General features: G+C 34.7%; 1 protein-coding gene across 1 annotated transcript; it reads right to left on the reverse strand.

Annotated features, from left to right (window-relative positions):
- Positions 1-6,943: 6,943 nt before the first annotated feature.
- Positions 6,944-7,870, reverse strand: LOC121454020 (olfactory receptor 5B3-like). The gene has a single exon (XM_041661205.1). The coding sequence runs from the start codon at positions 7,865-7,867 to the stop codon at positions 6,944-6,946; it is 924 nt and encodes a 307-aa protein (XP_041517139.1). The 5' UTR covers positions 7,868-7,870.
- Positions 7,871-13,323: the final 5,453 nt, after the last annotated feature.

Consider the following 13,323-nt stretch of genomic DNA (forward strand, 5'->3'; position numbering starts at 1 on the left):
GAACATGAATATCACAGGCAGGACTGTTGATGATTAAACATTTAGCAGCACTTCTATAGATATGTCAAAAACTGAAGAGATTTTCTTTTTGCCAAAGAGATATGATGATTAAAAAATTTTCCTAATCAAAATATATATATATATATAAGCTCCAAATAGAAGTTTTCTTAGAGAACACCATTACGTAACAAGACCTGTATGAGTGAAAACCCAGTGTAGAAAAAGAAAAGAAAGTGTAATGTCTGGAACACAGAGGCATCTGTGATCCTTTCTTATCAACATGTACTACTCAAACTGTGTGTTTTTGTCAGATTAGACACTACTCACATTTAGCATTCCCTCTCCCCTAAATCGAAACTGTTCCTGAATAAGCACTCTGCTCTCATTAGGATGCATTTCTTCATATTCTCTCTCTCTCTCTCTCTCTCTCTCTCTCTCTCTCTCTCCTCATACATACATGTGTGCATGCTCACTACAGGTGTGGGTCACACATATGTGGACTGCATGTATATGTGTGCATATACATGTGAACACCCAACTCTGACTGCAGAATCATCCTCCATGGCTTCCTTTTGAGTCAGGTATTACTCACGGTGTGTGAGGGTTATCTGGGAGAGTTGTATTGATTCTGATTTCAGTTTCAGGTCTGTCTTTGCTCCCAGGACCCTCTTGAAGATGTTATACGTCAAGGTTCCTGTTCTGTTGAAAAGAATATGCTACTAATTAATTAATAATTTCATATAAAAATAATGAACAGGGACTCTTTGAGTGAGCGTTTAGCTAAATGGCGACAGCAATGTCACCAACAGTGACAGAACAGCAGAACAATTGACCGATGCTCCCAGCCATTGAATGCAGAAATAGAGCCTTTGAAATTAATGTTTCCTCATAATGAAAACCAATAGCAAAATCATATTTGAAATGAAGTGATGTTAGAAAATATGATTGTTGGACATGGAGAGTCACCTACTTTAAACCGTTTAAACCTCAAAATGAAAAAATATCTGGTGATATAAGGTTGTTCCTTAGGTTATTGATGGGAGGACTGAAAAACCATCCTATCGGTAGCACAGACAGAAAGAATCAACGCCGGGCGAGGAACAATCGATGGGAATGCAATTTTCAGTGTTACAAGTCATTAAGTTGAAGATCTGTGTGAATCAGTTTTAAATACAACATCTCATCAGAATCTACTGTGAAACCACATAATAAAAATAACTTTTTAAAAACTACACCAAGTCAATAAAGGTGTTTATTTAATAAAATAAAAAGCCTGAAAAATAAAAAAAAAAAAGAACCATTTGTTTTACTCATTTTTGAGCTAGTGTAAGGACTACTTTATATTATTCATCTCCACCGGGTGCCCATGTGAATTCCAACTCCATGCCTACCAGAACCAGCCCAAAAGGCCCAAAAGGTCTGTGGCCCACAAGGTCTCACACCCTCACCCACCTGGCTTGATGTTACCTACTAAATGTTTTTGTTTTTTTTTTTTTCCAAAAACCCACCACATCAGAGCTACTGTCAATTTCCTGGGCTCACACACACTTACACACACACACACACACACACACACACACACACACACACTGCTCTCCCTGCTGTACAACGACATGTACAGCTTCTGTTTTGTGATCTCTGCTTGTGAAGCTCTGGCTTCCTTGATATTCTGGCCACCAAAAAGCTCTCTCCGTGTATGGAATTGATTTAATTGCTCTTAATTTGTCAAGCAAAGCATATTTGTCAGTATTTAGGCAGGTGTCAATATGGAACCAAGTGGGACTGTTCTTGCCACTGCTGGTTTTATCTCTCCTCCATCAGTTGCTTCTCTATGCCACTGCTGTTCATGTCTCTATGCCATGTGGCTACAACTTTGACACCTGCTGGTCAGTAAAGATTATTGCACCTAAAAAAAATTACTCATAATAAAGGTAACTTTATTTGATTAACAAATAAAACAATAAATTTTAAAGTTATATAATGACAGATACTATCACCAAGATTTTAGTAGCCTTTTTTTTCTTATACTATGGGTGGTATTCTTCAAGGCTTATGGTTTTTCTGATACATAGATTTATTGGATATTGAGACTTAGTTTTGTTTTTCATATTATATTTGTAAAAGAAAACTGATAACAGAGACAAGAATCAGGCACTTTTAGAAATGATACAGTCTTTACAGACTAATAATGAAAAGTTAGCTGACAGGATTAATATCACCAAAAATCAAAAGTTAGCTATATAAATTAATACCATTGAAAAGGATAACATTAATTTTACAGACAAAATACAATCCATGTCAAAGGGTACTGAGAAATTAGCAAAAAGGATTTTTGCTGTTGAATTTGACAATCAAAATCTGCTAAAAAAGTTATGTTAGCAGATAGAGTACCTCTCTAGGAAGCCAATCTGCATACCATCCAAGTGATATACAAGGCTGAGAAGTTATCCTAATGGTAAAAATTCATACCTTGTAATCATATGTGCAGAAAGAGGACCAAAGGCTAAGTGACTCAATGAAATCATTAGAAATATTCATAGGTCAAAAGATTTGGGCTGCATCATAATGTCACTGCTTAATTTAAGGATCTACAGGTGAAATAAGGCATAAGTGTAAATTCAGTGGTATAATGATATTTGCTAGCAGGAATTCCTGAGCTCAGTGTAACTATGTTTTCCCCATTAAGGTACAGTACTGTATTCATCTTTACCGAAAGTACACTTATCGCCAAAGAATATAAAAATCACTATCAAATGGATTAGTACCAGAAACAATATGGTAACATTAGAAGATAAAACTTTAATATTGTACATCTGTCACCGTTACCTGTTTTATTACATTATGATGCAGCTCTGAGTCTTGAGTACTCAATGTAGTTACTGATTTGCAATACGCAGAAAGAGCTGGTTTGCATAATGAAACTGCTGAATTTATATGAGATAATACAGAATTGACTTCATTATTTATTCAGGTTCAAAATATAATAAGGAATAGGCTTTGTCCCATATACATAACACACATCTGACCCCATACTGGTCTGTCAGGTCCTCTAGCACAAGGTACTGCAAATTGATCAATTATTAACTGGAAATATGCTAAAGGCCTCAGATTTCATTAAAAAAACATGTTAATAGCTAAGGTTTACAGAAAGAGTTTTCTATTACATAGCAACACGCTAAGAAGATTATAAAACGATGTCCTACTTGTTCTTTCTATAACCAAACACTACTCCCTGCAAGGAGTAACCCAAAGGGTACTCAAAGGAATAAAATCTGGCAGATGGATGTGTTCCATTTTATAGTATTTGTCAAATTAAAAATGTGTGCACCACACCATTGACACTTTTACATATTTTCAAAGGGCAAGTGCTTTGAGTTTGGAAAAGGCTAATTCAGTATTCATACATTTATTAGAATTTATGGCCATTATAAGTATACCTTCTCAAATAAAGACAGATAATGGTCCAGCATATGTCTCTAAGAAAATGAAACAGTTTTTTGCTTATTATAATATAAAGCATGTTATAGGTATACCAAACAATCCTACTGGATTTAGATCTGGTTTGTTCTTCTTTCACCAATGATTTACAGTGCTTTATTAATCCACTTATTTGTTCTCTTTCCTATTTTTTCATAAAATTAACTTTTGTTTCTTTGTCCCCTTTTATTATCAGTCAATTCTTTTATGATATATTTTGTTTAGAGTTGTCCCTATTACTATTTACCTCACTGTTTCTCCCCACTTCCATACTGATTCCTGTCTCTCATTAGAAAATAATAGGCTTCTAAATGATAATAAAACATAAAATATAAGGTAAAATGAAAGCCACCAGATCAACATTGGACAAGGCAAACCAACAGAAGGACGAAGGCCCCAAGGGAATGCATGAGAATCAGAGACCCACTCCTTTCCACATGCAGGAACTCAGAAACCCTCTAAAATACTAAATTGAAATTTTAATGTATGTGCAAAGGACCTGGTGCTGACATATGAAGGATCTGTATTTGTTGTCTCAGTCCCTTCGAGTTCCTATGAGCTTTGCTTGTGTTGATTTAGACAACCTTGTTTTCCCAGAGTTCTCCATCTTTTCTGTATCTTACACTCTTCTGGTTTTGACTTACTTGATGTTCTCTAAGCTCTGAGAGGAGGAATTTGATGGAGACATACCATTTAGTGTGTTCTAAGGTCTCACTCTTGGCATTGTCTCTGACTATGGATATCTATATTTGTTCACATATGATGAAGGAGGAAGATTCTCTGATGATGAGTGAATAAATCACAAACCTATGAATATAGCAGAATATCATTAGAAGTCACTTATCACTAATATTTAAGACCAGGAGTATTTAGTTTTACCCTAGGTCTGTGGGTCATCTAGTCTCTGGTTTTGGTCACTAAGCTCTATTGAGCATGAGTTCCATCTCATGGCCTTAAGGTGAATCAGATACTAGTTGGTTACTCCTGTAAGTTCTGTGCCAGCATTTCCCTGCTACCATCTTTTACAGGGAGGATAGATTGTAGATCAAAGGTACCGTGGCTCAGTTGGTATTTCTATTTCTTTTTCAGTAGCCTGCAGATTACCTTTCATACCAAGTACACTACAAAGTAGGAGTAAAGTTTCTATATAGGCATTATCTAGAATGAAAATTTAGGCATATAGAATTATATATTTCCCTCATGGGACTGCTTTATAGGTATCCTAATGGTTTTATTGTTTTTTTAATTTTATTTAGTTTCAATGTTTTATTTTAAAAACTTTTTTATGATTTTCTTCTGTGACTCAATTATTCAGTAATGAATTGTTTAATTTCTATGAGTTTGTGTTTTTACTTGATTTTTGTATACTGTCACATTTTGACATTGTCATCAGATAGGATGCAAATAGTGATTTCAATCCTTTTTTATTAGTAAAGTATTGTCTTGTGTCCCAGGATATTTTCTATATTAGAAAAGCTTTCTATGTACTACTGAAGACAGTGTATATTCTTTGGTGTTTAAGTGGGATATTCTGTAGATACCTCTTAAGTTTATTTGATGTATGATGTATAATTCTGACATAAATAAAATAGCATGTTGAAATCAGCTGCTATTAATGAGTTGATATTAATCTGTGTCTTAAAATACATTTGTAGATTTTTTGTTATTTATTTATTTATTTATTTATTAAAGATTTCTGCCTCCTCCCTGCCGCCGCCTCCCATTTCCCTCCACCTCCCCCAATCAAGTCCCCCTCCTTCGTCAGCCCAAAGAGCAATCAGGGTTCCCTGACCTGTGGGAAGTCCAAGGACCACCCACCTCCATCCAGGTCTAGTAAGGTGAGCATCCAAACAGCCTAGGCTCCCACAAAGGCAGTACATGCAGTAGGATCAAAACCCCATTGCCATTGTTCTTGAGTTCTCAGTAGTCCTCATTGTCCGCTATGTTCAGCGAGCCCGGTTTTATCCCAGGCTTTTTCAGACCCAGGCCAGCTAGAACATCCCCATTGTCTCAGTGTGTGGGTGCACCCCTCGCGGTCCTGAGCTCCTTGCTCGTGCTCTCTCTCCTTCTGTTCCTGATTTGGACCTTGAGATTTCAGTCCGGTGCTCCAATGACATTTGTAGATTTTTTAAAGGAAATTCCATTACTAAGAATTGGGTGTAGATATTTTTAGGATAGAAATACCTTCTTGGTTGACTATTGGTTGAATAAAATCAACTTTCACTCTTTACCCTTTCAAAATAGTTTTATTCTGAAGTCTGTTTTGTCAAATATTAGGAAAATGATGTATCTTACTTCCTGGTCCCACTTTTGACTTCATCTTTTTATCTTGACATTTTCTGTCTTTAGAACTAAGAGGTGTTTCTTGTAGACAAACTATAGATGGATTTTGTTTTTTAATATATTTAGTCACTCCGTGTCTTTATTTGGAGAATATAATAATAATAATGTGATATTTAAAATTATATGAAATATAAGTGCTAATTTCATTTATTGTGTTACTGATTTGTCTTCTCAATTATACCTATTGTGTTTGCAAACATGGATCTACAGTTCTTTTCACAATATCTCTGCCATGCTCATTTCTCCTACCCAAAGTATTATTCCCTGTAATATATATATATATATATATATATATATATATATATATATATATTCTCTATACGATTTTCTATTCACCATTCTCCCTCCAAAGTCCCTTAAATACAGACCCCTGATTTTCTCCAGGTCATGTCATTATATTTTTATTCATTGGTGTTTTATTTTTGTATTTACATTTTTATAAATAAAACTTGCTCAGTCTGTATAATTTATTTGTATGTATATATTCAAGACTGAACATGTGGTATTGATAACCCTTTGGTGTGCTATTCCATATGAAAGATTAATTATTTTTACTCTGCAAATTTCTTAGTTACCTAATTACAGACTTGCCACCGATGAGCTTTTCCTCATTTACTATGGCATGACTATATTTAATGTCCTATTCAGTTCATGTATGGGAAGGAAAGTTTGTAGAACTATGTGTGTCTGGATTTTACATTACTAGGCAGCACATTTTCATAGCAAACTTTCTAATCTTCTGGCTCTCCTGGTCTTTTCACACACACACACACACACACACACACACACACACACACACTGTTCCTTGAGTCAGAGAGATGTCTGTGTATTTTCTCATCTCATTTGTTTGAAGTATTTTGTTCATACTGAATATGATAATATAGTCAATTATTTTTTTCATCAACTTGACATAATGTTATCTTAAACAATTTATTTGGGTTTCACTCTTTTGAAAAAGATGTTACATTTTTGACAGCCAACACATTATTACTGAAGCAAAACTGTCGCTTTAAGTTCAGTGAAGCTACATATACAAATGGGATTTGGTATAAATGTTAAGAAGAAAGGAATGAATTAAAAAAAAGTTTTGCAACTGAAGACATTAAAATCATAGCTCTAAAGATTATTTTGACTTTAATACAATCTTTGTGAATGCACTCTTCACCTCCTTATTCCTTAAGCTGTAGACAAGAGGGTTCAGCATTGGAATGACCATCGTGTAAAACACAGATGAAATTTTGTCTGTGTCCATGGAGTGACTGGAGCTGGGCTGCACATACATGAATGTGACTGTCCCGTAGAAAATGGAGACAGCTGTGAAATGGGATGCACATGTAGAGAGAGCTTTGCGATATCCTGTAGCAGAGCGCATCTTTAGTATATTGGTGAAAATGAACATGTAGGATATTAAGATGAATATAAGAGCACAAAAGATATTGAGGCTAGCTGCATAAATAAGAACTAGCTCATTGACACGTCTTTCAGAACAAGACACAATCATAACTGCTAGAACATCACAGAAAAAATGGTGTACCACATTGAACTCACAAAAAGAGAGACTTAATGCATCCACAGTGCTGATGGATGCATTCAGGAGACCACAGATATAACAGCCAATGATGAGACATGTACACACACTAGTTGTCATGGTGGTGGCATAGTGCAGAGGCTTACACACTGCTACATAGCGATCATAGGCCATTGAGACCAAAAGGTAGTTCTCCACATTGGCAAATGTTGAAAAAAAGAACATCTGAGAGGCACAGGCATTGTAAGACATGATCTTGTCTCTTGTAAGGAATCCAGCTATGACCTTTGGAGTAATTGTCGAAGAGTAACAAAAGTCCACTAAGGACAAGTTACTGAGAAAAATGTACATGGGAGTATGAAGCCAAGAGTCCAAAAGAATCAACAGAAACATCCCCAGGTTTCCAACCAGGGTGATGGTGTAGATAAGAAGGAAGGTGATGAAGAGAGGAAGCTGCAGATGTGGGTTATCGGTGAGTCCCAACAGGATGAACCGTATCACTTCTGTTCTGTTCTCCATTAATGATATCATTTAACCAATGGAAGACCTTAAACAATATTTCAAAAATATAGGATAAGTGTCTGGAGAGGTGGCTTAGCAGATAGAAGCACTGATTTTCTGTTCCAATAGACTCAGCATATACATGGCAGCTCAGCTCACAACTATGTACCTTCTGTACCAGGAGATCTAACACTATCTTACAGCCTCCGTAAGTGTGAGGCACACATTATGCACAGACATACATGGAAGTAAATCACTCATACACATAGGATTAATTTTTAAGGTTTTTTGCCAACACTTATTTATCTATGTATTTTTATATATGTAAGTGCTCTGAATTCATACACATAACAAGAGGTCAACCAACCCCATTATAGATGGTTGTGAAACACTATGTGGTTGCTGAGAATTGAACTCATCAGCTAGTGCTCCTAACCTTTAGCCATATCTCCAGACCTAGGATTAATATTTCTTAAACTTTTAAGAATAGGGTAAATAAAAGAATAGATATCTATGGAATCTTAACTGATTTACTATCAAAAATAAAAAGTACATATATTTGTTATCTACATGCAGACAGTTTTGCAACTGTGTAAAATGGTTTTTTAAATATATCTATGTGCCAATTCACATTTTTCTGGCCTCTATTAAACTAAATTGTGTGCATCTACCAAAAGCTACTATGAAATCAGCCTGTTCTCTGTCAATAGCATAATGACGTTGATAATGTACTACATACAAGTAAATTTTGAGGCACAAGAGATAGAAATTTTGTGCACATTTAAATAACATAATTAGAAGTTTCTGTTCTGGAGCTGGGCAAACTTTTCACTCATTGCAAGCTAATGATATGAACTAATATATCTTAATTGCAATGAATAATTGTATTCTTTTGTTTAATCACAGTGAACTGAGTGGTACAGTGTGTGGTAATTTCATCTTGGTCACAGTTATAACTGTTCTCATTAATGATCAAGCAAACGGGTAATCCCTTAATGTGAAATGTTTTTTTTATACTGAATACTAGAAGGCTACATTCTCATGATTTCAATACAGCACAACTAGTACACTAATAAGGATATACCCAGAAATATGAAGTTATGATTAGCTCAAAGAAGGTTTTATCTTGAGTAAATATTGTTCAATATTTTACATACTAGATTTGTTGAGCTTAAAAGTATTTGAGGATCCTATTCAATCACATAAGCGGTTTGGAATGAAAACTATCATTAATTAAAACACAGAGAACTAAAGTTCTTGAAAGATATACATAACAGATCATCCAGACTACTTAAAAAGAACTTAACCACATTGTCATCCATAAATTAAGACAGTAATGAGGCTTACTTAGGATATTATTGTGTAAATAAGGTAGTATATCAGAGGCAAGAAAATACTGGCTGTTAAACATGCCTCACTACTAATCTTGTCATTACTATGTGATAATAGCATGAAGAACTTTAGTTATCATTAAGTCTTGAAAATTCTCTATCCAAACTATCATTTCTACATTTGGGGCCCCTGTGCCTGTGTCTTCTCATGAATCTTGGTTTGTTTTTATTCTGAAGACATTAATACTAATCGTACAATCTCATGTGCACCATTGTTTTCAAATTTTTCCATCTTATAACCCATTATTTGAGACAAAATATTTCTCTTTTCTAAATTTTTAGCTTTACTTTCTCAGCATATTATCCCACAGCAATAACAGAGACCCAGGAGACCAAAATTCCAGTTTCTGGGCTTCATGTTATTTCATAAATGTTCTTATAGTCTAAGGACACATTAACATTCTTGTTTTGCTTGGCATATTTGGAAGGATATCTACTCTGTTATTTCCTATAATCATTTTCTTGATATTTTTGGTCACCTCAATTATCTACATATATAATAGAAACATTTTAGTTGCCAATTTTACATCATATGATAATCCTCAGTGTTTGACATATTATTTACAAATGGAGTGTGTGCATAAATTATAGTTGAAAATATTATTCCTTACTTCATTAGTAGGACAACTTAATGTCTAATTATTTACATAGGAATCTCAATTTTTGAAGCAATATAAAAAACACTCAAGGTGTAGAAATTAAGATTACATCCAATAATGAGCCTGATCTCATGGCATAAGTGTTGAAATGTGGTTGAGAGAATATTCATTTATTTCTAAGGATTTATCAGTGTAAAGAAAGATATTTTGTCTTTCAGGTGTGTTTGGGTCTTTTGTGATGTTTTTATCTCCAAGTAAATCAAACATTCAGTGAACAAAATAAAATTACAACAGCAAAATTACATTTCATATTCTTTCTAAGAAGAAAAACTTATTATATGAATAATTAAATCTCTAGTAGTATTTTGACATCTTTGTCTAGACTCTACATTTTCAAATTGGTTTTATAAGAGTAACCTTTAGCCTCTGAACTGTTTTATCCATCAAAACTTTTTTTAAACACTTGTTGTCAAGAAACTCAGAGTAACTATACATGGACCACTGCTTTTCTGGGAATTTTACTTCTCACTATTATGGTTATGCAATGTAGGTGACCAGTTTCTAGTAGGGATGTATTTTATATGGTATGGTCACTCTAAAACATTAAAAATCCACTATGCAATATTTCACAAACCCTCTTACAGGAGCATGCTAGAGAGTGATCAGTATTTCAATCTTATCTATAGAAAGAGGGAAGGACAGAACTTCTGCACAGAGCAAGTTCTGAATTCACCATGCATTTCTCCCATTCCCTTGACAGAGTCACTTACCTCCTTACTAGGAACACATACTACAAGAAAAAGACAAGATTGTTTCTCTCCCAGAGTTCACAGGTTGTATCTGTATATAAAAAACAGAAGTCTGTAAGGAAACCCATGAAAATTTTGCCAGATAATAGTTAATCAATCGGATGCTTATCTTTGAATTTTTCCTCCCCTTACTTGAAGGCCCATAGCTGATTTTCAGGTTAGTTAAAAGGGCTGCATGTGTAGAAAATAAATAGCTTCTAATGGATAAAACTATGCAATATGTCCCTTGGTGTGCCACATTGGGATTTCAGAGGCCAGTGCATAGAGATGTAGGAAGAATTATAGACACACAGAGACCTCTGGAGAGGTCCCCCAGAGTGAATCTGAAGATCCTCATCCTGTCTTCTTAGGGAAGCGTAATTAACAGGCCTAGGAGACCAAACTGGTTTCTGTTTCTTAGAAGGTAATTTTTTTAAAAAAAAAATGGATAAATAAAAACACAAAATCTGTACATATTAATTAAATACCATGCAATGTCTCTATACATGATGTATGTTATAAAAGTTAAGAATACCGTTTCTTCACAATAAAAACTTTCAAAATTACCCTTCTAGCATTTTTTTAACATTTCTTCTGGTCTTTCCAAAAATATAATACATTATTGTTATCTATAATAAACCTTGTGCCCAATAGTTCATTGTCTGAGTTTCTTTTGTGTCTGTGGTTATGTCTCCCCTTTCATTTCTGATCTTGTTAATTTGTGTGTTCTCTCTCTCTGCCATTTGATTAGTTTGGATAGGGGTTTGTCAATCTTGTTGATTTTCTCCAAGAACCAGCTTCTTGTTTCATTGTTTCTTTGGATTGTTTTTCTGTGTTTTTATTTTGTTGATTTCAGCCCTCAGTTTGATTACCAGTCTTCTACTCCTCCTGGGGAAATCTGCTTCTTTGTTTCCTAGAGCTTTCAGGTGGGCTGTTAAGTCTCTAATGTGTGCTTTCTCTGTTTTCTTTAAGTGGGCACTTAGTGCTATGAACTTTCCTCTTAGCACTGCTTTCATAGTGTCCCATAGGTTTGAGTATGTTGTTTTTATTTTCATTTAATTCAAGGAAGACTTTAATTTCTTTCTTTATTTCTTCCTTGACCCAGGGGTGGTTCAGTAGTTGACTGTTAAGTTTCCATGAGATTGTAGGCTTTGGGGGTTTAGAATTGTTGTTGAATTCTAACTTTATTCCATGTTGATCCAATAGTACACAAGTGGTTACTACAATTTCTTTGTATCTATGTATGTTTGCTTTGTTACCAATTATGTGATCAATTTTTGAGAAGGTTCCATGAGATTCTGAGAAGGTATATTATTTTCTGTTTGAGTGGAATGTTCTATAGATGTCTGTTAAGTCCATTTGGTACATTACATCTGTTAGTTCTCTTATTTCTTTGTTAAGTTTCTGTCTGGTTGACCTGTCCATTGGTGAGAGAGGAGTGTTGAAATCTCCTACTATTAGAGTGTGGGGTTTTATGGGTGCTTTTAGTTCTTGTAATGTTTACTTTACATATGTGGGTGCTTTTATATTAGGGACATAGATATTCAAGATTGTGACTTCCTTCTGATAAATTGTTCCTGTTTTGAGTATAAAGTGTCTTTGTCTGTCTCTTCTGATTGAGTTTAGTTTGAAATCAATTTTGTTAGATATTAGTACAGCCACACCCGCTTGTTTCTTTGGTCCAATTGATTGGAAAACCTTTTTCCAACACTTTACTCTGAGGTAGTGTCTTCTTTGAGTTTGAGGTGTGTTTCTTGTAAACAGAAGAATGTTGGATCCTGTTTTCTTATCCATTCTCTTAACCTGTGCCTTTTTATAGGTGAATTGAGTCTATTGATATTAATGACCAGAGGTTATTAACTCTGGTTATTTTTTTTCTGGTGGTAGTGTTTGTGTGTTTCCCTTCTTTGAGTTGTGCTGGTGGAGGGTTGTCAGATACTTGCGTTATTATCTTTGCTACATATGGCTTTAATTTCCCTACCTATCCTTATGATTTGAACACCCCTTTAATTTGCTTTACCTGAGATAAGGTTTCATTCACTACAAGTTGAATATTTATTTCCTGAAGAAGGCCAATCTAAATGCAAAAAAGTTGATATAGTTATTGTTTCATTTATGCCTGTACCTAGTAAAACCTTAATTACATTGCCATTTATTAAAATTTTTAGCTTTGGTTCTTGATCATTTATCAAAGTTTGCCAAAATACTTGTTCTATGTGTCTCTCCTAAGACTTTTCCTAATAGCAAAGGGTTACATTGTCTGTCTCTTGTCAATCAGAATTCATTAGTTCAGTGCTGGTTTTTGACATCCTTTATGTATATTCCAGAAGGATGGGACATTTTGTTTGAATTACCACCAGAGAAAACATTGTTTCTAGGAATGCCTTGCCTCCAATCCTGTTTCTGATGCCCTGGTTTACCACAATTAATTTTGAGCACTGTATAATTTGGCAAATATCTCTGACCTCTCTCTTGATTCTTTAACCCTGTTACAAAGCTGTCATACAGCATACTCCCAAGATATGATCATCAAATATAATCTGTCTTTTCAAAGCAGCAAACTGGGCTTCACCAGAAGTTGTTCTTGAGAAAATTTCTTACCCCTAGCCCTACTTCATTGTTTTATGACCGCCATTTCCTCTCATCATGTTTTCCACTGTATCTGAAGACTACAACTTACCTTATGGTTATTTCCT

Source organism: Microtus oregoni, unplaced genomic scaffold (assembly GCF_018167655.1).
Source record: "Microtus oregoni isolate MIOR12 unplaced genomic scaffold, Mior012 000012F_ref0000307, whole genome shotgun sequence".
NCBI classification, from domain to species: Eukaryota; Metazoa; Chordata; class Mammalia; order Rodentia; family Cricetidae; genus Microtus; species Microtus oregoni.